Source organism: Phaethon aethereus, assembly GCF_964289735.1.
Source record: "Phaethon aethereus genome assembly, chromosome: 5".
Taxonomy (NCBI): Eukaryota; Metazoa; Chordata; class Aves; order Phaethontiformes; family Phaethontidae; genus Phaethon; species Phaethon aethereus.
This window is the reverse complement of record NC_138579.1, coordinates 31,277,310-31,303,227: the sequence shown is the minus strand read 5'-3', so window position 1 is coordinate 31,303,227 and position 25,918 is coordinate 31,277,310. Positions and strand designations below refer to the sequence as shown.

Below are 25,918 nucleotides of genomic sequence, written 5' to 3'. Positions count from 1 at the left end.
CTTGCTAGGAGGAAGAAGCTTGCTCTAAGATTTATGTCCTCTTTTCACGTGGGCAAGGCAATAGTGCCCCAGTCTCTAACTGCCCGCTAGTTCGCGGGCAGAAGAGGATGCGTGGCTGTTAGAAACATACACTGTCTGAGCTGGTGTTCAAAGACTCCTCCAAGAAGAAGATAACAAGCAGGCTGGAGGTATGACACAGCCGGGATCCAGCCTTTGGGACAGTTCTGAGGTATGAGTCTCCAGTAAGGATCCCTTAAGTGAAAATCACACTAGTGATTCTTTTAAGCTGCTAGCTGTAATGAGATGTCACACACAAAAGCTGAAGGAACTTCTTTACAAGGTTTATCCAAGGAAATGGACAATTTTTTAATGTTAATGTATCTGTAATTATTGCCAGCTGAAATTCTAGCAGAGCCAGAAGTCTTTGTTCTTGCAAGATCTGGTTCTGCATCTTATCTGTAATTGCAGGCACATTTTACCTATGGCCTAAAGAAATTTAACAGAAGGTGAGAGGGACCCTGAAGAGATCCACAATAGAGAAGATTCAGGTTCACTAGGCTATTTATACTTGCCTAGAAGTTGGAAATTGGTGCAGTGGAAAAGGTAGCAAAAGCTACCAAAAAACGCATGAGTGGTGTGGTCAGGTCAGGCCATCCAGAGCTGCATTGAGGCCTGAATGTGGTTTCTTGCAAGAGTCCTCAGTGCCTGTCAGTCAGCAGTTGCAATTATTAGAAAAATGCAGTATATCTTTCTGTGTCTTTATCTTCCAGAACTCTATTTGTCAGTCTTTCTGGTCAGTTACACTTCACCCCACACGTTTTGGGGTGGAATTCTTTGCTAAGTTAATAAGAATCAGGATGATACAAGATACAGTAGACAGTCTAATACGTGTGTGTGCAGGGGTCCTTAATCAGCTGTCTGGATGAGATGCACATAGCCTGGCTCTGAGGAAATTGGGGGAAAAAACAATATGTTAGAGGGATCTTTTTCATCCTAAGGTAGACCTTCTAAACTGCTGCTTATCAGCTGCTTTTTAGACCTGCCTGTTTTTCTCTTGGGTACAAATCGACTATAGCTGGGTCTTGGAGAGATTCCACCTTACGTCTTGTAACCCAGAGTGTATAATGCAAACTTTAATGATGCAGTGAATATAGGTGATATATTCTATGCAAAGGAATTATAGGCTGTTTCAGTGCTTGTAATTTCCTGAACGCCAGTCCACCAGAGGGTGAGTACCAATGTGCTGTGTAGGCACACCTTTCTTCTACTGAGGATGAAGGACCTGGGGTTAAAGAAGAAAGGCAAACATCAATGTTACAGGCTACTGTTAGTTCTGTCTCTATGTATTATGCATACTAAGGATTAAAAATATAGTTAGCATAGTTTTTGCTAATGCAACATGCATCAGCGTTTTGTCAACTGAAATACAGTGAAGTTACAAAAATAAATGGAATGCATGAATAAGTGAATATGTCAGTTAAACCTAAATGTGCTCAACTTAGATATCCTTTGTATGCTCAAGGCACACAGTTTATTCTTCTGCGCACAACTGCAAACACAGAATTTGTAGTTCGTTTTAATGTGCAATGTGATAGCATTATAGTGTCTGCAACTTCTCTGTTCAATTTGTCAGTCTTAGCTTGCCTCGTTCAGACAGAGGCTTGTGTAAACCTTCGCACATATTGCTTCAAGAGATGTGCTGTGCTCATGAATTCAGTCGTATTTCATTACTTTATTGATCAAAATAACTTTACTGTTTGATGTTCCTGTTAACTGTGTAGAGCCAAGGTAGGAAAGAAAGTGTGGGCTGGCTTCTTTCTTGCTCATAATTTGAATCACTTTCTGAATTAAACATATGCAAACTTACTCGGGGAGGGGAGCACCGTGAAAAGTCTCATTTGCCATATTCGGTTGCTAGTGAAGGAAATAATGGTGCTAATAAATTTGAATTCTTGAACTTCAGGTTGGGTTTGCTGGACTAGCAGTTGTACCAAAGAAAGAGAAATTATACCAACGCCCTTTAAAATAAATATAAGTCAGTACAAGCTGGCTGTAAGTACATCTTGTCTGTAATCCAGCTCAGAGTGAAAAGGAAAATAGGAGAGGCATATCTATTACACCCTCAGCAGCAGCTTTTTGAGCATGTTGGCTTTCTTTCTGTGGAAGAAGCCATGCAAGTTGTCCATGACCATAATTTTAACTCATGTTTTTCAGAAGCCAGAGTTTTTTGTACAGGGAGTTGGTGTTTGTGTCAGCCTAAACCCTGCAATGTGCCATTGGGTCTTTTTGGCATTTTAGCTTTTTCTTTTTGGATGAGAATTTGCTAGTCAAACATACCTCTCAGATAAGCTGCTTGTGGTTCTCATGGGTGTTCGCATTGTGCATAGTCTCTACCTTTCATGCCATGCCAGTTATTGGATTCTTAAAAAAAAAAAAAATAATGGGCCAGAAAATGTAAACGGGAGCTTTGTTGACTGCTTATTAGCTTCTACCTGAAGACCCAGGGAGTGCTGAGCCAGCATCTTCAGAGAAGAATGTCAACAAAAGTGTGAAACGACTATGGGTGTATACCCATAAGACCAAATTTCCAATTTTCTTAGAAAAGAAAGCAGTAGGAAGCATTTTGTCCAAGTATTGAAAAATCTTTGTTTTACAAATATGCAAAAACCATGAAGACATTGAGTCTAAATTACTTACTTGCGGACTCTGCTTTTAGGGAAGGGTATATTCCTTTTGTGGAATTAGCCCTACATTTCAATGTCAACTGTGAAGCATAACCTTACTCTTCGTGAAAAGAGGTGCTGAGGTGACTTGGATGTAACTGAAAGGCTTCAACGTTATTCCTTGTGATGCCACTGGAAACAGGTTGTCTTGGGAAAAAGAGCAAATTATTCGGTTGCCAGAGTTTCAGTGAACAATAGGGGAATTGCACTTGCTTCGTACATTACATATGCCATTCAGTTTTTGGACTTGTGTCTAATATTACGTAAGGCAGAGCTTGGCAGATTTTCAGGAGCGAGGTGCCAGATTGTATTTTTCTTTCGCAAATTAGAGGTTAAGAACGCTGGTTGAAAACATTCAAACGCGCTGTCAGGCAGTGTTTGGAAGCGGCTGGCTGTCAGGCAGGCAAGATGCCACCCGGCATCCGGCGGGGGGCTGTTGTGAGGGGCAGGGCTCCCTGCACCAGCGCTGCCAGAGCCGGGAGCGCTCTCGGGACGCTGATGCTCCCAGTGCTCCGGCCCCTGCCAGCCATGCCAGCGTTGTGTGCCTCTGGAAGTCTACCCACCTCTTCCTGTGCTGTGTGTGCCTAGGGTTGGGAACTGCAGGCTCAGTAGGAAACTGTCCCATGCATCTAAACTCGTCTGTTGTAATTGCTGTTGGTGTGAAGTTTGGCATAAACTTCTTGTGCGAGGTTGGCTTAACATGGCTCTGAGAGATGTTTTTGTAACAGATCCTTGGGAGACTGGATGGTCACTATGAAACCAGAGCTAATAAATTGGCCAGTAATGTCCTTTTTTACATTCCATTTTTTCTGAAATAGGGACGAACATGAGCAGATTCCTGATGCAAGTTTCGAAGAAATAATATTCGAAACCCCTGAGCACGTGCAAAAAGATGCTCTTTGTGAAGTGCTGTGGAATATTATAATGTCTATATTGGTTTTGCAGGCTGTATTAATCAAGAAGTACTATAGGATAATATAGGATAGTAACCTGTAGGCGTACTTTAGAATCTAACCTTTGACAAAGAGCTCTAGCTGGTTTATATGCTTAATAACTCTTGGGAGTACTAATTACCACGTAACCTGGAGCTATGCCTAAACAGTGAGCAATACTGTACTTTTTTCAAACCTACTGCCAGTGTGCATGGGTTGGCCTCTTACTTCGTGGTGTCATTCATACAAATGCACTGGTGATACGTCTAGTGTAACATCTTTCAAGACTGTGCCTGTCAACACTTGTATCAGAAAGTGTAGCAGGTTCAGAAAGCAACAGTCTGATTACAGGCAGCTGCCTCTTGATTTTAGGACAAGGCTTATTGTTAAATCAAAAGCTTTCAAAGGTAATTATGGCATGGGACAGTTACTGTGTAGATATTCCCAGAGTACTGCCTCTGCAACCTGTCAGCATCTGGACCATGTTGTCTTCTATCCATGGCCATATGACAGCTAGATCAATTTTCTCATTTAGAAAATACAAATGGTTTCTACATAGAAAAATGTATGATGAAGATATCTGAATTATTTCTATAACTCCATAGCATATCTCAGTGATTTTGCATAATAAAAAAACTAGCATCATTTTTCTTCCTTAAATTAGAAAAAAAATCATAGGAATGTGTGGCTACTTTGAATTTAGTAGCATGTACTAAATAGTAAAAATATTTAACAGTATAATTAATAATACACATTTAAACGGTATTTCATGTTTTCTTTTCCCAGGAGCTGTGATTGTCTCTACTCCTCAAGATGTGGCTTTATTGGATGCACGCAAAGGAGCTGAAATGTTTAGAAAAGTCCATGTACCTGTAAGCCTCTACATTAAAACTGCCAGTAGATTGTTTTTCTAAAATGTGAAAAAATTCCATATACTGCAATAGGTGATCAAACCATTCAGGAATCACTTGAATTTCGTAAATCCTTGTTCAAAAAACAGGATTAGAATCCATCTTATATCTTTATCAGAAGCTTGCTTTAACAGAAGGGAAAGAATTTTCTCAGGCTGAGGTCATAATAGTACTTGATTTCTTTTAAATAATTTTGTTTAATTACCTGGAATGGATCAGACTGCTAAACAGAGTATCTTATGAAGTAATATGTGCTTTCCAAATACACCGTCTTAAAACAGCCTCATTATGTGTCCTATTCAGCACTGTCCGTGTGGGAGCTTAAAGTCTAAAATTTCTTGAAATGTGGAAAAAGTCATGTATTGGTACACTTACAGAAGGAAATTTAAGTTTTTGGAGAGTTATGGCATGTACCTAATTGTTACTTTGCCATTTGAAGTGTTCTATGACTGTCACAACAAGTAAAAGGCTGTCTATATCACTTCATTTTTCATAGGTTTATACCTTATATGTAGCTTGCTTGTTTGGGAAATGCAAAATTTAAAAATATCCAGAATATTCATATGGATTGGGAAAAAATATTAAACAGGGTGACATCTTTGACTCGATATTTTCTATGTGTGCTGCAAGTTGCTAAGTAACTGAATGTTATACTCTAGAGTATGTTCATGAAGAGATTCATTTTTCATTTGAAATGTGTGGTTGATGAGAAAATAGGAACTGAAATGCTTCCTTATCTTAAACGGTAAAGAGAAAAAGCCATTTACTATATTTTAAAAAAGATGTTTTCTTGCTTACCTGTGTGAAGGTTATTTCTACTCTTTATTAAGAAAGGAAATGTTTTTATAGCTAGTGCTTTGTTAATTTAAAAAATACAACAGAAACCTTGAAGTGACTGCTTCCCCTTTTTTGTTTTAATTTACAGAATAACTTAACAAAAGAAATGCATTGATAAATTCCGTATTGATAACTGTTCCTTAAGCATCTTTGCACCAAAATGAAAGAATAGTAGCATTTATCATTTGCTACTAGAAGAAAAACAAATATATATAACAGAATTGTCTTGATTTTATGTTTGGGTTTGCTAAATCAAAAGGAAAATTCAGCAAAGTATTAACTTGAACACAATTTTTTTGAAGAAAATAATTTTGCATAATGAGAAATTACCAATTTCTTTCTAAGTCTGTTTTGTTCAATGTTCTTTGAAGAGAATGGCCTCTAAGAAAATCATGCATTCTAGGGTAGGCTTGGCTGTTACTAATTTGACTAGTGATAGATGTGGTATTAAATATTATCTATTTTGATTCGTTGGAATTTTCAGATCTTTCCAAATCACATGAACAGTCACGGCGAAGCTGTTGCGCTAGATGCTGAATTTGAATGCACTTGAACCAGTCATCAGGTCTTACCTTTTTCATGGTGCTGCTTCATTTTATTCTGACCTTGTATGTATATCTGTACAGACGTGTCATCTACTAAAGTGTTAAAGCAGCTCCTGCCTATGTATTGTGTTTCTAAGTGTCAACTAAATCTGAGGCTCTAAAGAAAGCTTACGTACGTAATTTTTGATGGACAACTTTAAACCTGAGGTTTACATCTAAGAGGTGGAATCTGTGGGGTTGTGCTAAAATTATGTATCCTGATTATATAGTTGACTGGTCTTTAAAAATCTGATCTTTAAAATCTTGAATCTCATCTTTAAAAAAGTGCTTGCAAAGAGTCCACTTCTCAAAGAAGCAGAGAGTCTATAGCTTGCTGAGCTCTGAGTCTTTGAGCGTGCTTGCTTATATTTAGTGAACTGGAGTGTCTCCCTTGTACATATAGGCATTATATTTAATGAACTGCAGTCTCTCCCTTGTACATATAGGCATGCCTACACCACCTTCATTAGTTACCAAAGAGTCAAATGACATATGTAGTATTACCACAGTAAAGTCACATTGTTTGTTTGTCTTTTACTACATTGAAATTAGAGTAGAATGATTGAAGGAACTGATGAAAAGCTGTCAGCGTTAGAACCAGGATTACCTTGCAAAAGTCATATTTTCAGTCTTAGGACATAATCATTAGAAGAGGACTGCTGTCTCTTGTGCAGTGGCACACAGCTGGTAAGGAAGGAGTTTGCAAAGCGATACTGACTCCTATCACAACAAATGTCAAGATTCTTGCCCATTATGTGAGTGTGGCCATCGTTTTCAGACACCCCAGAGGCTTTTTCTCAGCAAGTCACCAAAAAAAGAGGTTAATAACTTTGAGTATTTAGGATAAAATTGCCTGTTTTCACCTGCTGAAATTGAGTTCAATTCGGTATGGTTTCTCTTATCAATCATATCCCTGAAAGAAAAAGACTGGGTTTTAGTTAAATCTGCAACTTTTCTGGTAGTTACTTTGAATTGGAAGGTTATGTTGTGGATTTCACAGGTTTCAAAAACCTGCTTATGTAACCTCAGCCATGTATTTCCTTCTAAGGTACTAAAACCGTTTATTTGGCTATGCACTTACTAGTATTTCTGTAGTGTCCAGAGTACCCAGCTGAGATTGTGGCTTCATAATGGGAGCAGAAGTTAGAGACAAAAATTGCTTGTTATAAGACGAAAAGTAGGAGGACAGAAATATTATTGTGCACGTCTACTTGAAGCACTAAAACATCAAGTGACTGGTGGTTACGTAGGCAGTCGATGTCAGACTGCAGAACTGTAACCCTGATCACTTCAGTCCCCGTTAGACTGGAGCTGGACCTCAGCACCGTCTATCCTTAAGTACAGTGAATGGACTTAAGTGAGTTTCTCAGGAATTGTCTCCTTGTGTAATGACGGAGGGCTTTCATTTTCTCACTGTATTTTCTTTAACTTAGGAGGTAGTATATTTGGATTTCGTCATGATTTGTTGTATAACCAGAAGGTTAATTAAGCATAAGAAATATGTAAACATTCAGAAACAGTGACTGTGCAGGTAATTCATAGTGAAAGGTTTCTTAATTTCCTGTTATTGCTTGATAGATGTCTCTTCACCATTTAAAATAACGATTTGACAAAATGAAATTCAGTTCTGTGCATTATAACTATCCTCTCCTCCGCTGCCTGTATTGCGGTGCATCTCATCATACTAGTTTTCATGTCATTACTGAGCCAAGTTTGCCAAGAAATACGCAGGGAAAGGAGCTCACTTAGGACTAGAATAGGATTCACACATATTTACGGGATAGTTTCTGTAGACAGTAACAGCTGCTTTGAAGCTTTTCCAGATTTCTTACATGGACAAGGAAATGAGAGTTACTACTGATTTCATTAGCAAGACCTATTACTTTGTAGATTTAAAAGCTCTTAATATCATAGTGAACTCTCCTTCTTCTGTAAATTTATCTGCAGAAATATGCATGTTAAAAATACACTTCAGCACTAAAGTTTATGTTTGCACAGATTCTTTATTAAACTATGTGTTTATAATTGGCAACTACTCCAAAAAATCTCTTCATATTCCAGAAAAGTAATTTATATATGAATAAATATGCACTACTGATTGGCTCACAGATATGAACAACACTGAGAAAATAAAAATGATTGTGTAATGCTGAAGTATCATTTGCTTTTAGTAAGATTTGTTGAAATTAAAACAAAAAAGGACAGTGAATAAGACTTCTACAACTGATACAGCATTGGGGATACAGCTGTATCTCAGCATTTGCATTAACTGTGGCAGAAGGACTTCTTAGTTATTAGGTCATCAAAGAATTAACAGCTGTAATAGTCCTTAACTGTTCACAAAACAACGGCAGACTACATAACTTTTTCTTTGATTGTGAATTTGCTGAATCATAAATGTTGCGTGACTACTTTGAGGAGAACAGAAAGTTCAAACCCTGAGATACCTGAAGATGAATTAATTCATTTACAGTATAAATGTCAAGTGCTCCTTTTTTCCCAGTGCTGCAGAAAATGCCTTCCCTGTATCCTGGTTAAAATACTATTTTTCGTTTGTCAAATAATACTCCCTCCGTTGTTATCCAGTTTACCAACACAGTGAAAATTCCATGACTTTAAAATAAGGAGAGCAGGATGAATGCCTGCTCAGAGGTCATTAGTAGAACACTGTGGCTGTAGAGAACCCTTTTTACCATCCCTGCACCTTGTACACTTGGACACATAGTATTTCAGATCTGTCTTAGTTTAAGAACTGGATGAGAAAATTACCTGTAATAATGTGCCAGTAAATAGAAACTTGTTCCTCTTGTTCCTCTGGCAGTCCCCAGGAGAGAGTAGAAAATAAGGAAAGTTTGTGGTGTTAAAATTGAACATATGTAATTTTTTTAAAATATTTTTTAAAATGTTCCTTGCTTTGAACCCTCTGAAAGTTTTACATAAGAAAAAGACTTCTAGAAAATAGAGTAAAACACATTGTGGTGGTATAGAAAAAGCAGGTGGTCATCTGCTGATAATTTTTAGCTTAGTTATAAGGACATTTTTTATTAGGATATTGCAAATAACATGCTTTTTTATTTTCAGTTTTGGTGCCAAGAGTTGTATGTTTGCTCTTAATTAAATAACTTAATATTTGTTGGTTGCATTGAACGCTGGTATATCCTTTTAGATATGCTTCGTTAGCATAGTGGATATGTTACTTCTCTAATAACTAGGCCATCTTGTTCAAGCACAAAACTAGAATGCTCAGGGAAATTTAAAAATACAAAATGCTACAAAGTAAATAACAGCTCTTTGTACTTGAAAATACATATTCATATTTTTAAAACTTGTCTATAGTGTGTGTGACATATCTAGATAAGATCTAAATCTTAAAGTGAAATATTGTAAGATGGAACCTCTTAAAGCAGGTCCTCTGTTGGTAAGCAGATGGGTAGAAGCTTTCACCATGGTGTGTTTGAATGCTGTTTTCATCGCTTTTCAGAAATTCTGCTCTGCCTCAATGAACAGTTTGGTTTACTAGGGGAATAAAATGAGATCAGTGCTATCATTAGCATTGTTGTACATTGTGAAAGAAGATTTTTGTGCATGTGATTTGGCAAATTTTCATTTGACATATTGTGCAAGGATGATGTTGAACACCTGGCATCAGCAGAAGGGTACCAAATATGTGTGTATTAGATTTTTATGCTGTGGTTTTTGCCACTTAGTTTCACATAATTATTTCTTTTGTTTGATCTTTAAAATGTGTTTCTGCTCTTTAGAAGAATAACAAATATGGTTCTGTTTTGAAAACATTTCCCTACAGGATAACTTAGAAAAATATCTTAAAAGCATGTCTGATTGTGTCATTTCTTGTAATGGTATGTTATTATTTTGTGTTTCCTGAAACTGCAAATTACAAAGCTGTAAAATGCAACATGAAAGTTCTTCCAGTGTTCAGAGTTTGAAAATGAAATACTGTCAGGGAGAGTTCTTGGAAAGATAGGCCTGTACAAGAGGTACTTCTTGTTACAAATATGTTTGTTAATCTTTGAGAGGTATAAATGTGAAAACCTTGAGATAATATAAAAATGATAGTGCAACTGAGAAGAGTAATAAGAGCTGATAATGGTGTTAATGAGTCTGATATTACTGCTACTTCCCATTATAAATGAGTACTCTTTGTCAATTCGTTGCTGGTAATTTCCTCTTTATTCTCAGATATGAATAATGGAAATACCGATGCTTGAATCCCAGGTTTGAATGTTCCTTTCTTTAACAGGTTTTAGGACTGGTTCAGAATATGAGTGTTTTCCAGTGTCCCAAATGTAAGCATGAGACACACATTTTCGGAGCTGATGGTGTAAGAGATCTAGCAAAAACCCTTGGATTGGATATTTTAGGTAAGGATGTAGAAATGGTTTTATTTTTGAAGAAAAATTTAATGGCATGCATGGGGGAAGCATTAACTGAAGTATGGAACTGCATTATCCTAGATTACTCTATATTCAGACAGTGTTCAGATATAATAGAACTAATAACTTAAGTAGTTGAATGTCATAATTTTTGTATGCTCTGGTCCTTATCAGGATCATTCTTGTAAATGGGATGTGGACTGGATGTGGAAATTCTTGAATTGCATCTTGAATCTTGATGTATAAATCTTCTGATTTATAAACAATCCAGAACATGAATTGTTTTGATATCGACGTGCTATATTACCTGAAATTCATTATGTTATCGATCATACAACAATTTTTACAAATAACCAAGAATTCTGTTTGGTCTTGTAAAACTGACCTAAACTTTGTCCATTAGTGTCAGTAGAGGTTTTCTCATTTTTTTTTCATTTAAATGAAATGAGTTGTTACATATTGAAATAAATATGGTAATTTGAAATGCTGTCCCTTAAAGTAGTTGTTTTTTTGCCCACATGAAGATATCTTGACTCTTGTATGGAAGCAAGCAGACTGTAATGATTGTATTTAAGAGCGGAGATTAAAAGAATATGCTGAATTGCAAAATGTTGTTTCAAAAGAAAATTTATCTTTATTGAAAACAAAAATTAGCCATGATTAAACAATCTGGCATGCCTATAAGCTAAAATATACACTGATCTTTAAAATATACATAGCTATTTTAAAAGGGCATATTTCAACCTGTGCTGTCAGTAAAAAAAATTACAGAATATAACACAGCGTAATTAAGTTGGTAAATGGGATAATTGCATGCGCTAATGATGTGTTTCCATGTATTACTATAATTATCTCAATGATTTTCCATAGCTATTTCATTAAAAAGAACCAGGAAGCTCACTTAGAAAGATCAACACAGAAACATCAAGGTCTGACATAAACTTAAGATAGCAAGGCAAGACATAATTAAAGACATGCTTTTGGGCTATCTTTTGGTTTTCTGAATATATAATGAGTTGTGATCAGAGCCCAAGGGGACTTCTACAGCCTTGGGTTATGTGGATGGATGTAAATCCTCTGCAAGCAGTTGAATCAAACATGCATTTAGATACACAGGCACAAATGATGTGCCATGCCATTGGTCCCATAGATGGTTTTTGTTATTCCCTAAGAGGGCAGAACTGAATGTGATTGCATTTAATTAGGAGAGATTTACAGGTTGAGCAGTAGATGGATGAGATGTATGAAGAAAAATAGAATGAAGTTTACCTTCAAACTGTCAGCAAAAGACCGGATTAAGATTAAGAATAATACCCCAAGGGTTAAAGTTAGAATTACAGTACTTCATCTGATTCATATGCTCCTCCTTCCAGGGATATAATACCATACAGTAATGTAAGAATTACTGCTTACAGATTTTACGTTCCTCTATCCCAAATCAAAGTTTTATCCCAATGTTGTTTGAATTTTGCCCCAAAGCCTTGAGAACTTATATATAGATATAAAGTGTATATATTTAAAATCAGTCTTTCTAAACTTACTTTGCTTGTATTTTACAACACCTGTGCCTGTTCTGTTTGTTCAGCTAAGTGCCTAGTCCTCTTGTGAAACCTGACAAGGTTTTATTTTCCATGATAACATCTGACAAATTCTGCAAGCTAACAATGTGTAGGATAGAAAAGTATTTTCCTTTTATTTGCTCAGAATCAACTGCCTTTAATATTACTGAATACCTCCTTTATTTTTGTTTATGACAGAAGACAATTAGCAGTTGCCAGTACACCTTTGAGTGCAGTTTATTATTTCATATACTTTTGATTCTCTCATCTTGTTATTGTTTCCTAAAGGAAAGTGTGCCAAAGTTTGCAAGAAAGACTTCGTGCTGCTGTTTATCTCCCTGTCTCTGAAATGTCCCTATTTTGCTTTCTTTTTTTTGAAGTTTGGTGACCATAAGTATGTCCAGAAAGCTATACCATTGATATACATAATACTAAGATAACGATTTATGTACACTCCATGCTGACCTTTGCACTTTCTAACTTTTTAAACTTTATCTGCTAATAGAACCAGCACCAGTGACTCACAGATTTTTGAAATTCTTTTTGTTTTTACTTCCTACAATAAATTCAAATCATTCTCAGTGCTTACCCTTTCTTTGCAGTCAGCAATGATTGTTAGTATCAGAAAAACGTACGATGGCAAGTTCCCATCACATTCTGTAGTGAAGACTAGTGCAAAAACTTCATCTTCCTCAAACCCTTATCACCCAAACAGCCATGCAGAGGCTTTTGCTGTTTGTATGCTTCTGCTTAATTTATAAGGTTTTGATTTTTTTTTTTTTTAATTAAAATTGCATTTTGCTTTGTCTTCTGACTTGGAGCTCTGACTTCTGCTTAAACAAGTCCTGTTACGCTTCTGTTGTACCAGCGCATCTTTCTAAGTATGAGGAAGAAAAGAGAGAGGCTGCCATTTTTTAATAGGGCAGTTCTCTTTGTAGTTTTCTGAGATTGTTATTAAGCTGATAGTGAAGAAATATTTTTTCATTAACAAAATATCCTTGGGAAAAATATGAAAATTAGTCTTTGCATAAAATAATGGTAGGAACTAATTCCAGGGAGATACACTAAGTTATTGTTATTCTACTAAGAATGTTTAAGGTGAAAAAAAACTTTCAAAGGACCCCCTAAATATTTTTTTAATGAATAAATGAACAGAGTTATGCCTAAAGAAATTTATTCATGACTGAAACAAATAAGAAACAATTAAATTTGAAGGAAATGGACTGTAATCATCACAAATAACAAATTTAAGTTCTTTGAAGATTCAGCTTACTAATCATGGAGCCACAGCTTTTGTTTGCTATTTGTTTGGCTTTTTTGATTGTATTCCTGCTTGTTTTCAGTTTGTTTTTTCTCTTTTCAGCTGTGTGGATTTTCATATAGCTTTTTTTAATGTTTCTTTTTCTGACTACATTGAACTTCAGTAATTTACTGGTTTGGTTTGGGTTAAGTAAATGTTGCTGAAGTCTATGAATTAAACTGATACAGTTTCTGAGACCAGTCGAGATTGAACTAAGGTAGGCTGTTCTGTCTACATCTATCAATGATGTAAAATGTAGCACTATCTCCTATTAAAAGAAAGTTTGTCTTCAATTCACTTCGTAATTACCTATGTGGCAATGAACTAAACATGGGAACTTCAAGTTTTCTTCAGTGCTGATAAACTGTATTTCAGAAAGTATGTTTCAGAATGGAATAGGGCTACTAATTGATTCTCCTTTGGAGCGTTTCTTTCCTCTCTGACAGTTCTCTGCTCATTAGAAAAGCAGAATATAAAGATGATTTCTCTTGGAAAGAATGAACTGAATTGTTGTCTACCTTTTAATTGGATCCAAGGCCTAATAAGGGCAATAACAAATGCTATTATTTGGAAATTAAGTATTCAAAGAAGTCTTTGAACAGTGATTAAAATCTTAAAACAGCACTGAAAAGAATATACAATAAGGAGATAGACTGAACAGTAAGTTGCACGATGAGCATTTGCCTAACACTTAAGCAATTTTCTTTTATCTACGCAAAGTAATTTGTATCTCAGCCTGTATTTTTCTGTGTATTTGAGGCAAAAAAGCAAACTGCTTTCTCTAATAAATGACTACAAAGCATAGTCCTTCCGATTCAGAGAATGAAAAATCCAGAATATGTTTGGCATTAATCATTATGAATGTACAGAAACTATACTGCAGCCAATTTTAATTTTAAATGCTAATTTTTTGAGATTAAGTAAAAAAATATACCAAACTCGAATTTGATTTCAAGTTGCTTGAGGGCTATTTTAATGGAGCATTTAAGAAATATTAGGTCTTCACATATGTGTATCTTGGTATTTTTGATACAGGAGACATTCCACTGCATGTTAATATTCGGGAGACGTGTGATTCAGGACAGCCTGTTGTGATCTCGCAGCCTCAAAGCGATGCCGTAAGTTTGGTGCACTGCACTTAAAACAACAAAAAGCCTTCCTGCAAAAGTGCGTGGACACTGCTTCTCGTTATTACTGTTTGAAAAGCAACGTGTATCTCAATGTAACTTAGGGAAGTTAAGTAGAAGAGGGTGGTATCATCAAGTAACTCAGGCCCTTCATTGTGGAATGGTGGTCATCCATTCTCCTTCTGTGGGTTTGGTTTTGTTTAATTAGTCTGAATCATTCAGAATAGCAAAAATTTGATCCAGGTTCTGGCATGCCAAGAAGAGGAAGGTCAGTGTCAAGCCTCATGAGACCTTGCAGCTAATGTAGGTCCTCTAAAACTGTCAGTTGAGCCTTTGGTGGTTGAGCCTGGAAACTGTCAAAGGGTCCCATCAAAAGATATGTGGAACAAAACCTGTGTATTGTCAGTACCTGGGTTATTTTCAGCAGGAAGTGGAACAATTTACAGACAAGAGGAAATTGATTTTTTTCAGTGCCTTTACCATAACATTTTATTGCCAAAGGAAAACATGAGTTGTTTAGGTGATGGGAGTCAAATATGCAAGTCTGTAAGGAATAGCAGTCGCACATATAAAACTTCATTAACACTGATAGAATAAGATTTTCCTGGCTAGTATTTTCACTTGTGCCTCTGCTGGAGTTTGTCTGCTGGGCTCTGTAGGGCAGGGTGTTGTCTGCCAAATTGTGTTTGCACAGTATATGGCATGATAGAGCCTCACTCTTGATGGCTGCTTAGATGTTAACATAAAAAAAGAGTGATTAATGCTGATAATAGATGGTAGAATCAATTACAGATAAAGTAGAATATACAAATAAGGTAACCTTTCTAGTATCATGATTGCTAGGCACATGCTGAAATATTTTTTTTCCTTTCCACTTTTTTAAAAGGGAAAAAAAAAGGGATAATCCAGTGTTATTAACATACTGCCTGGGATTCTGGAGGAATAGTGACAGTCTTAAAATTGTCATACATCATTTTGTTTTGAACTTGCGGATAAGAGGGCTAGAAACACAGCAAGAGATACAGAACGTGATTAATTGCAGTGGAGTCATTCTTCCACCAAGCAGCAGGCATGTTGATTTCTACTTGAATACAATATTTCTGCTAGACTTGGGCAAGGCCCATGCTGATCCTCTGTGGAATAATGTAGTGATCTCAAGTCTAGATCCTGTGAAAAGGAATCATTATAATCAATACAGTAGTTTCTATCTGGGAAGTTTGATCAGCAGTGCGAAGGTTTGAATAGATGCATGGCTTAGGTCAAAGTTGAAACAAAACAGCTGAGCAAACCAAGATGGAAGGCTCACAGTAGCTGAAATCTGTAATAACCAAGAGTCTGTAGCCTGAAGGATTATCAGTCTAAAAATTCAGACATGTAGGATAGCATTCTGAAAATTAAAAAAGACAAGATAGTCTGTTGTGTTGCCATCTGTTCCTCCTTGGACTATGTTCTTGGTAATGAAAGGAGGGGTTATAAGCACCATTTGTGGCAATTAAGTTAAATAGGAAGAGGAATAAAGATTGACAAATATGTGTGACTCTGGGGAAAACTTTTAATATTCTTCTCTGCCGTTGTGTCTGTGAGATAATCATTCTCCTCAGAAAATGAGGGTTTTTTTATATGTCACTAATATCTACAGAACAAAAAAGAATTTCATTTTATCCCTGGTTTGCTTCTCATTTTAAAGACAGAGAAAATTATAGTTGTTCTCTTATATTTTAAAAGAAAAATTAAAATCTTAGCACATAACTGATGGTGGGAGAGGTCATATAAGGTCAGATTCTAATCTTTAATACATGACACCATCACCATGTTTCTCAAATAAACTAAAATTATGGCTATTCATGCATGAACAATCACAATGTTTCAGATGGAGAACAATGTGTGCAGAGCTGCTGAAATTATCTCTGCTCTTGTCCCTTAATTTTGCAGGGGTTTTGGTTTTTTGTGTTTTTTTTTTTTTTTTTTAACAAAATTCTGTGCTGTTTTTATTAAACACGCTTACAAATCAAATACAGAAGCACAGAACTGGAATAATACCTAGCCAGTTCAAACAGTGAGGAATAAGGATGGTGATTGACTTCTCAGAAACCCAGCATGCTGTCACACCTTCTAAGCTCTGTCAAGGCTAGAATAAAGGGTGTTTCTAAAACATGTTAGTTAATACTTTTTTTTGCTTACACACCTGCCATGGAGTTCAACTTGCCTTGCTAATATATAAAAGTATAGCTCTTACTCCACACTAGAATTTTAAAATGTGTAAGCAAACCTGTCTAAATTTGTTATTTTAAAACTTAGATGTAGTTGGTGGAAAATGGAAGCTTCCTTTTCACAACTGGCAAGGAAATTACTAACAACCAAAACAACCCTTCCAGAAAAAAGAAAATTACTTGTAGAATTGTGCATTTGTGAACTTAGAAAGCTCTTCCTCTGGGAAGACAGAGAATACAGAAGACTTGTCTACTTACGGAAAGGACTGACTATATAGCTAAAGGATGTGAAGGTTTAATGGCCAGGGTTCTCTTCTGGTGAAGCTTGAGACAGTCCGCAAGGAGAAATAAACAGTGCTGGTAAAATGATTTTGCTCCTGGTATAACATTGTCTATGTTAGTGTTTCTGTCAGCTTAGTTGTTTAAATTGTGGCTTTTTTTTTTTAACACTCTTCATTGACAAAACTTTGTTACATGCTGTGCAAATGGAGTGTTGCTGTACTCGCATGTTAGCCTAAGTGGCAGAGGCTAATCTAACAGAAAGAGAGCAGACAGACCACAGCAATTGGGACTGATCTAAGATCCTCTACAAGAAGCTAATAATTTCTTAGTTTAATCAACAGTGAGGACGTACCAGAAACTTTTGGAGTTAACTGAGTGTCTTGGGAGTATTTTCCTCCTCCATTAAGCTGTGGAGGTGGATCGGCTGACTAGGGTTTCCTTTTTTGCTCACCCAAATTTATGAGAGAGTCTCTAGACAGCGAAGGCTAGAAAAGGAAAAGCAGGAACGCTGCTAAAATGGTGGAACAGGGAAAACAGTAGGAAAAAAGCTAGGATAAAATAAATGAGGAATTACTGAAACGGAGTAGAATTGATCATGCTCAGATGTAGAGGAACCTCCTAGGGATCACGAGGAAGAACCAGCAGCAAAACAGGCATTTGAAAGAGGCATCCTGAAACTTGTGGATAAGTGGGCTAGAAACACAGCAAGATATACAGAACGTGATTAATTGCAGTGGAGTCATTCTTCCACCAAATTAGTTTAAATACCTGGTGAACTCTCCATTAACACTGGAGGGAAAGGTAAGTAAAGGTTCCTAAGAGGTCTTCCATCTGAGAGCACAAAACTCAGAGAGGTATGGCACAGTTAGTGGTTATCTTGTAAGGACTTCCTGCTAGAAACTTTTGGGTATATCACAGCCTTGATGGCACAGTATATTTTTTAATACCTTGCTAGAAGAGACAGGCTAGCTGTGACTTTTGAGCACCAAACTCCCATCTATCTCAAGATCAAAGCAGCAGCTTAAGCAAGTACAAAACACATACGCTGTACCAGTGTTTCCCTTCACCTTCTGAAAGCTAGGGAGTCTTGTTGGGATAGACATTTCGGGGAGGAGGCATGCTTCAGACTGAGGCAAGCAATAGACGTTGTGTCTCATGTTCTTGTCTTGGGAATGAGGTGATTAAAAAAGAAGGCAATTGAGGAGAGATGATACACTTCCAAGATTCAGCAGGGATAATGTATTCAAGACACCAGAGAAGTCATGAAAGAATGAAGTTCAGATTTCACCTTCTTCCCCTTCTCCATTATGAAAGAGATAGTGAGCCCTCATGGCAGAAAGTATAAAGAGGATGACTGCTTTTGGAGAAAACCCAATCTCCAGGAAACACATAATGGTCAGTTAGTTCCTTAGTGTTTTATTGCCATGTATTGTTATGGAAAACATTTGGAATCTATTAAGGAAAAATACTTTGAGTTCCCCCTCTTGTTCTGTAAAAATGAAGTGGCGTATATTGGGAAAGCAGGGGAAGATGAAACAGAGCAAACCCAGTGATTCATATATAGCTTAGAGTGTTGGATCCCCAGATCACACAGCCTTTTCTAGGTGTGCACAGACTTACATGCAGTGTGGTGAGGAATTATGACTCGAGTAGAAGAAGAGCCAAACTTGTCCCAGAGCAAGGAAACCAGGACCTGTGGCTGGAAAACATGCTTAATGTTGTCCTATCCAGCTTGTGATAAAGACCAGTGTATGATACAAACCCCACATACTTCCTGGGGGAGGTTCTGTTACTGTCTATTTCACATTTAACAAAGTGAAATGTACTCAGCCCCTTTGCAGATTTCATATACTCATATATATTGGTGAAGGATTTTGAAGCCAGTAAATTGCACACAGACCTAATAAGGGGAGAGAAAAAGCCCAGTCAGGGGGAAGGTAAGGGCACAAGGCGTCAGCACTCTGATGCAACAGAGGAAAGTAAGCCTGGTTAAAAATACCTTTTCAATTAAATTAGAAATGTTACAGGCCTTACTGTGATATTATCCAGAGAGACGGGTGGAATCTATATTCAGAAAGATTTTTTTTGTAGAACTCTGTGAAAGGGTGATGTGTGAGTAGGGTAAAAATGTACAGGCTTTTAAAGCTTGCAAGAAATAGTTGGAGAAAAATTCAAGTTGTGGTAGCAAATAATGTTTGCTGTTGTTTAGCTGTCATGAGTAATTCCATTTAAGAGTGGTTTCTCCAGGGTGTGATGTCTTCAAAAGAAAAGCAAACCCTGAAGAAGGCTGCATGATATGATTTATAATATGCCTTATCATCAAGGCTTCCTTTGAATGATCATGGTAGCATTTGGTATGTGTAGGTTCAAATCCTTCATTCAGGGTGTAGATAGTACAATGCATCATCAGCCCCTCATTTATGCGTCACTCCTGAAGAAAACGCTGAGTGGTAGGGTAGTCTGTTTGAAGGATGTTACTGTAGTGCCTTTGAATTGCACTGTTCTACTTAACCGTGTTGTCTGGGCAGGATGACTCTTTTGATGTACATAATGGCACCTGAGTAATGTACGTGCATAATGGCACTGTGGGGCTAGCAGCGTTTCCCAGCTGAGGCTCCCTCAGAGGACAGCTTGGCTTTTGCAACTGCTGATATACAGGGTTAACAGGAAATTTCCTGTGAGCACTGAGGACTTTTTTTTGAGGTATTAGGTTCAGGAAGCATCCAGTTTACTTACCCATCTCTTCCAGTTCGTGTTGTAATTTATGGATTGACTTTTATCATCTCACAAAGTTCCCTTTCTGGGCTGAGACTTCATTGTAGCTCGGCAGGAGTTGCCAGTACACGCAAAGAAGAATCTTATGGTAGAACTGTCCAGAGGAGGACAGAGTGGGAAAGGCTCTGGGCCTCTTGCAGCCGTCAAGAATTTCTCTGGGTGACGTGAAGCTTTTATCTGAAGGGGAAGTACATTTAAAGCTGTGTTTATCATCATGCTTTTAGTGCCTTCTAAGCTGACCACAGTAAAATACAGACATCGGAGGGCAGCTCCAGGCATGCACTGAAGGTTAGAGTTGTGTCAAAGTAACAAGCAATTTCCATGGAAATTAAAGCTATTTAAAAATCTGATTGAACTGGAAAATGGACTGTGGTTGAGCAAAAGAGAGTGCTAATAAGAACAAAAACTATCGCCTATCATTATTTTCATGCAGATGGTAGCTAAGTCTAGTATTTGTCCTTGTGATCGTGACTATTTGGTTAGTTGCTCATTGCTCATGGTTGCTAATTTCCTTTAGCAATGAATAAATTATAAACCCCTAATAGCTCAGTTGAGCAGATTTAAATACCTCATCCTTCTTTACAAGTATAGTAGCATCCACAGCATTTGATATTGCAGATATTCGGACCTACATAGATTCTCCCTTGTATTTCTGGGCTGGATAACACATCTCAACAGTTGTGGAGTCTTTTAATCACAAGTAGAAGTTGGGAACCGTGTCAGTAGCAGGATTTACACTCTGGTGTATTTGACCTGCAAAGTGATGGGATAGTTTTTTCTGAGTTGCTGGTCTGAAGTTGTTTGTATGCAGTGGTTTGGGCGAAGGCGAATGGGGATATCAGCTCCTACCCATTTTGACTTTTTTGATGGGTAAATTGTATCTGTATTTGTGTGACCATTGCACTAAACACTGGAAGCCACTGTAGTGAGCTGTTTGCAGGCTAAGATCTGCACTTCAGTGAAAGGCAAACTCGCAGGTCAAGCCAGTCCAATCCATGAGAACAGGGCAGTCAGCTCTGACCTGTACGGTCAGTTTGCAGCAATCTAAGCAGTGATACATACTTCCCTCATGGGTAAGATTTTTAGGGAGAATGAAATGCCATAGCTGAAAGGCTCACATTTCTCTAGGATTACTGTAGGGCTTAATTAGATGAGCTAATAAAAAGACTTGCAGTTTAAATCTACCCCACGTGTATTATCCTGTGACAGAGTAATGAATCAGGATGTTCTGATTATTTAGGCCAAGTAGGACTTTTCAGTCCTTTTCCTGATGAACTTCATTACAAGTTCTCCATTTCCTACTCCAGGACCTATACTGTCATTAGTCACTTCATCATCTACTGTGCCCTCTCAGTCCTAAGGAGGTTTGTGATTTAAAGAATGCTGCACTCTTTTTTTGGCAGTGTTTGTACCAGTGTTTGAGAGGTGAACAGTCTTTCACATGGCCATTATCCAGCTCTTTTGACTTTCTGAACATCACCTTCCACCTCTACCTCTGCCCTTCCCACTGCTGCTCTCAGACTCCATCCAGGCAGCATTCATAACAAACAAGACTGGTCTGTTTTTAGGGAATTCTGTCTTCCTGTATACTTTTCCTTCATCCTCTCAAAGCAGGGAGACTGTTTGGCTTCCAGCTAACTGTTATGTTACTGTTAAATACAAAGTTGTCCACCTGCAAAAAATGCATTCAGAAAGACAGTCTATAAACCATTCCTTTAAAGTTTCCAAGCCATAAAGGGAAAAACTGATCTGTAAAGTTCACTTTTATCCTATTAAAATGAAAATGGTTGTGAGTGATGAATAAGAACGCATCCTTTACTTTTTCCTCCTCTGGCTTTCCACCCAAAAAGGAAATAAAAAACCCTCTCCATTTTCAGTTACAACCCATATTCTTTTGCTTAGTAATGATGGAGTAAACAGCTGAACTGAGCTGTGCTCTCCGTCTACAGATACCATATTGAAAAGATCACGAGTACGAGAAAATATTCAATGCATGTAGGGTTGTTTTTATGGAATGAAAGGCGTGTTGACAGTCACCGACATTCCATTTAGACCTTTCACATATGTTGATGTATGTTACTGCTGATAGACAGGTCCTCACTCATAGCTGAATGATTTGTTCAAAGATAGGAGACTAAGGCTTGAAACAGTTGATTTTGTCAGGCAGGTTACTAGTAGAGTTCTCTAAGGACATGTATAAGATACAGTTCTGTTCAACATATAAAACAGCCGTATAGGGAAACAGGAAAAAAAGGATGCTTAGCAGTTAAGACCAATTGCTGATAATATTAGGGCTGGGTAATACTAGCACGCTGGCTACAAAGAGTTGCACCAGGAATCTCCTGTTAAGAAGCGACAGATCAGCTGCTTGTGTGAAATTGTTGCCCAGATACTCATTAACAGTGGGGGTTTTTTGGGAAAAAGAAAATCTAGTTTATTGGGATCTTGACATAGGTTAACACACAAGCAATGAAGTCTCCCAAGCAGGATTGCTGGTTGCTGTCTGTATGATTATGGAAGTGTGTGTTGCAGGGACCTTTGCCAGTGGTGTCTTCAGCTGGATCAAATGACACTCCCTGAACTGCTGTTTAGCTCAGTTTTGACAATGCAGCTAGTCTGTTGGTCCTGTATGACAACTACAGCATATGCATGATCCATTGCTGCTGATTATCTTGATTTATGTACAGAACATCTCCTGTCTTAACTATGTACAAAAACACTATCCTATGTTACTATTTCTGCACCTGCAGGAACAATTTCTACAGTGTATTTTTACTTCTGTGTACAATTTGGTCAACTCTGGAACAGGAACAGCCTGGGCAGTCTCTAGAAGGGGCCATACAGGTTGTTAATTGACTCATTAAAACACATGAATTGATCTGTGCAAAGTGGGAGCTGCCTGTGGGACTCTTCAAGGTAATCCAAAAATCCCAATTAGTCAAATACTCAACTGCAAAGACAGCTTGACTTCAGTCAATCACGTTGTTTCAGGTTGGTCCATTATCTCATCTATGCAGGTGGCTAGCTGGGGAGTAGCTAGATCACCCAGGGAATTAACAGCGAAGTATGGTGGGTGTTGCACATGGGCACAGCTGTGCTACCCAACTGCATTGCAGTTATACCCATAGGACAAGTTTGAATTTCACGCTTGTGACTTAAGGTCTATAGTTTTTGCCACAAAGTCACACATATAGGACAAAACAATTCTAGTTTGGTGTCTGCATTCCTTGCAAACTCAGAAAATTATGTGACTTAAGTTTTAAGGCGATGTGAGCGCTGAGCCTGAGGCGCTGAGGCTGGGAGTGCCAGAAAAGAAAACCCTACAAGCCAGGAGCAAACCCTAGAAGAGAGGAGACATGTTAGGGGTGTCTGGCCCTGCAAAAGGCTGCTGCCTGGTTGAGACGAGTGACATTTGGTGCTAGTGGCCCAAGTGAGAGACTGACGTTCTCTTCTTGCCCCTCAAGCTCTGGCCTCAGGCTTTTGTCAGCTTGTTTGATATTTTAAAGGCTCATCAGGGATACGAGGTCTAACTTGAGGTTAGAGCCATCGAAGAGTGCTGCAGGAGGCAGGAGAAGATCAGTGCGGTAGGGAATATTGTGATTTCTTCTAGGAGAACAGGGAAGGTTGTCAATACGGGTTCCATATGCAGACTTACTTGAGAAGATGAAGTAGCTTGCTTATAATCTAATAGAGTAAAAGCAAGCTGAATAGCAGGGGAGTTTTCTGTTGTACTAGACAAGCACAGAACATAATGTACCAGCTGGAAATTGAAGCATGACAAATTCAAATTATAGATAAGGTACAAATTTTTAACAATGGAAGTAATCAACTTCTAGAACAATGTACAAGATATATATATATACACACACGTACACAAAGATACTCTTTTAGTTGAAAAATCTTTATATCAAGATTGTAGACCTTTCTAAAAGTCATGTTCCATTTTGACTACAAGCTGTTGAGCTTGGTACAGGAATTATTTGGTTTCATTTTGTGGTTTGATCTGTGTTGGACCTTAGGCAGTGTTTTTATACATGTCTCTTGACATTAAATTTATGAATACTTGATGTTAGACTGATCATGGTCCTAGCTGTGTCATGATTTTAGAGATGTTAAAAGAAGTATGCTTATTTGGGTCACTTCCAATAGTCTTACAGTTCTGTGCTCTTCTGCCCTTCAGCTGATGGTATCTGACCAGATGCCACAGGTTGGTGTGAGAGGGAGATTTTGCTGCATGGATTCTAGTGTTGCGGAATTAGTTCTTTCCAATACCCACTTCAATCTTTTGGAAAGATGTCTTTTTTTAAAATACTTTAATTTTTAATGTCTGTATAGGAAGTTTTGTAGTGTAGTCTAGTCTGTAATGAATGAATAATCTAAAAAAAATTTTTTTTTTTGAGGGAATGTTTTTGTTTTCTCTGATTCTCTGTCTCAATCCTGTGCACAGTGCATCTCAGTCTTCAGGGTGAGGGGAGTTTATAAGCAATAGTACTTGTGGGTTTAAAGAGTCTCCTTCCTTCTCAACAGAAGAATATTGATTCTGTTTGCCTTTTAAGACAGATAGTCAAGTTCTATTCTCAGAATAATACCAAGGTTATATTTTATAAACAGTGTTCCCCCCCCAATATTTTAAATAATGCTTGTACTTATTTTATGTATTAATGCATCATTTTTCCTGAACACAAAACTGGCTAAAACGAACCCATTTATTGTAATATTTTTCTTTTTCTTTGAAGGTGTGTGAAAGAGCATATACTGAACAAGGTGTAAAATATTCCTTTTTATAGAAAATGAAAGGTGCTAAATATATGTTTCTGTTTTTACAGGCTAAAGCCTATCTAAAGATAGCAATGGAAATAGTAAGACGACTGCCAGTACCTCCTGCTTGAAGTGTTTAACCCTGAAACTTACCAAAAAAGAGGTCTTTTGGTGCGACCAATGCAGAAGAGTCCTGCTACCTAACTATGTGGATGTCATATTTTAGTTCTTAGAACCTTTTTAGGAGTTAATTTACCAGAGATTAAATTATGATTGTGATATTTACTGTTTTTCAAATCATTTTTTGGCTATGTCCAAATGGATTGAAGTATGCAAAAGGTGACAGATAGACAATATTTAACTGCTGGATTGTAACATCTTCAAGCAAGAAGGGATTAAGTACTTTTTTTTTTTTTTAATGTGTCCTGTTTTAAGGTCAAGAATGAAAAACAGCTACTCCAGACAAGCAGAATGATGAGAGGGATGTGAAGGCATAAGTCCTCCTTAAAAAATTATATTTGCCAAATTTCTGTCAATTTTGGTTCAACTTTTTAATTTGGTAACTACCAAGCTGACCTTAAGTTCTGCAAAATTTTAAGAAGCAAATTGAGTTATGTAACTGCATTACTTCTGTGTGTTCATGTTAAAAGAAAATTAAGAAAACTCCACGTATACTCTGAAGAGTTCTTGTGATGGATCATGAGCAAACTCATTCATTATTAGATAACATTCGATCGTGAGGCAATTAACAGTTTAGAAGAGAACTTATTTCTTGACTGCTTTGCATTATCATGGACCCAGACAGAAGACTAGGTAACCAAGGTCTTCACTGAAAACCAGATGTTGTCCCTGAGCTCAGTTTGCCAGGGAATGCAAATGATCAAGATAAATTAAATTTATGATTGCATATTCCTATTACAGTGCAGCAACTTGGAATTTGAATATAAAGATGTATTTTTGAAGTAAAGAAAAACTTGGTCTTCAAACTGCGTGGCCTTCTGGTTTGTTTTTTCATTGCCTTCTATTTCTGCGATCTTTATTCTTGTGTTGGTGTGTGGACATGGAAGAATATGCCTTCAGGAAACGAGTTTCCATTTACAATTGGATGTCTGAGTTGACATGTAGGCTTTTTCATTTACAGTCAAGGATACGTATCTTAAATATACATCTTAACCATACCATACTGGAAATTTAACCATACTAGAGAGTTCTGCTGTTGACCTCTGTGGGACCAAGATTTTCCCCGTAGTCCAAATAATTATTAATAATTTTGGATATAGTTGGTTTTCTTTACTGAAGTGATAGAACATAAAGAGTTGGTATACATTTACATTAAGGATACTTAAGTAATATGTATCCAGAATTTACATGGGAAAGCTAGACACAAATTGTGGGTTGAATTTCAAGCTTAGGTAATTTTGTAAACATGTAAATTACATAGTCCAAAACTGTTGGTTTTCTGCTTCAGGTCAATCTCTGAATCCCCTCGCCTGCACCTTCCGCCATGAGATCTCATATCAGTATTC

The 25,918-nt window shown here is 37.3% G+C and overlaps 1 protein-coding gene across 1 annotated transcript in view; it reads left to right on the top strand.

The window, feature by feature from the left end:
- The window catches only part of NUBPL (NUBP iron-sulfur cluster assembly factor, mitochondrial), a gene marked incomplete at its 5' end in the record, with an annotated part of 87,976 nt that extends 62,551 nt beyond the window's left edge, over positions 1 to 25,425 (top strand). Inside the window, 4 exons of the mRNA XM_082000832.1 lie at positions 4,442 to 4,527; positions 10,249 to 10,369; positions 14,276 to 14,358; positions 24,461 to 25,425. Coding sequence (XP_081856958.1) covers positions 4,442 to 4,527; positions 10,249 to 10,369; positions 14,276 to 14,358; positions 24,461 to 24,523 — 353 coding nt within the window. The 3' untranslated portion in view covers positions 24,524 to 25,425. The remainder of the gene's footprint in view (positions 1 to 4,441; positions 4,528 to 10,248; positions 10,370 to 14,275; positions 14,359 to 24,460) is intronic.
- Between the last annotated feature and the right edge of the window lie 493 nt (positions 25,426 to 25,918).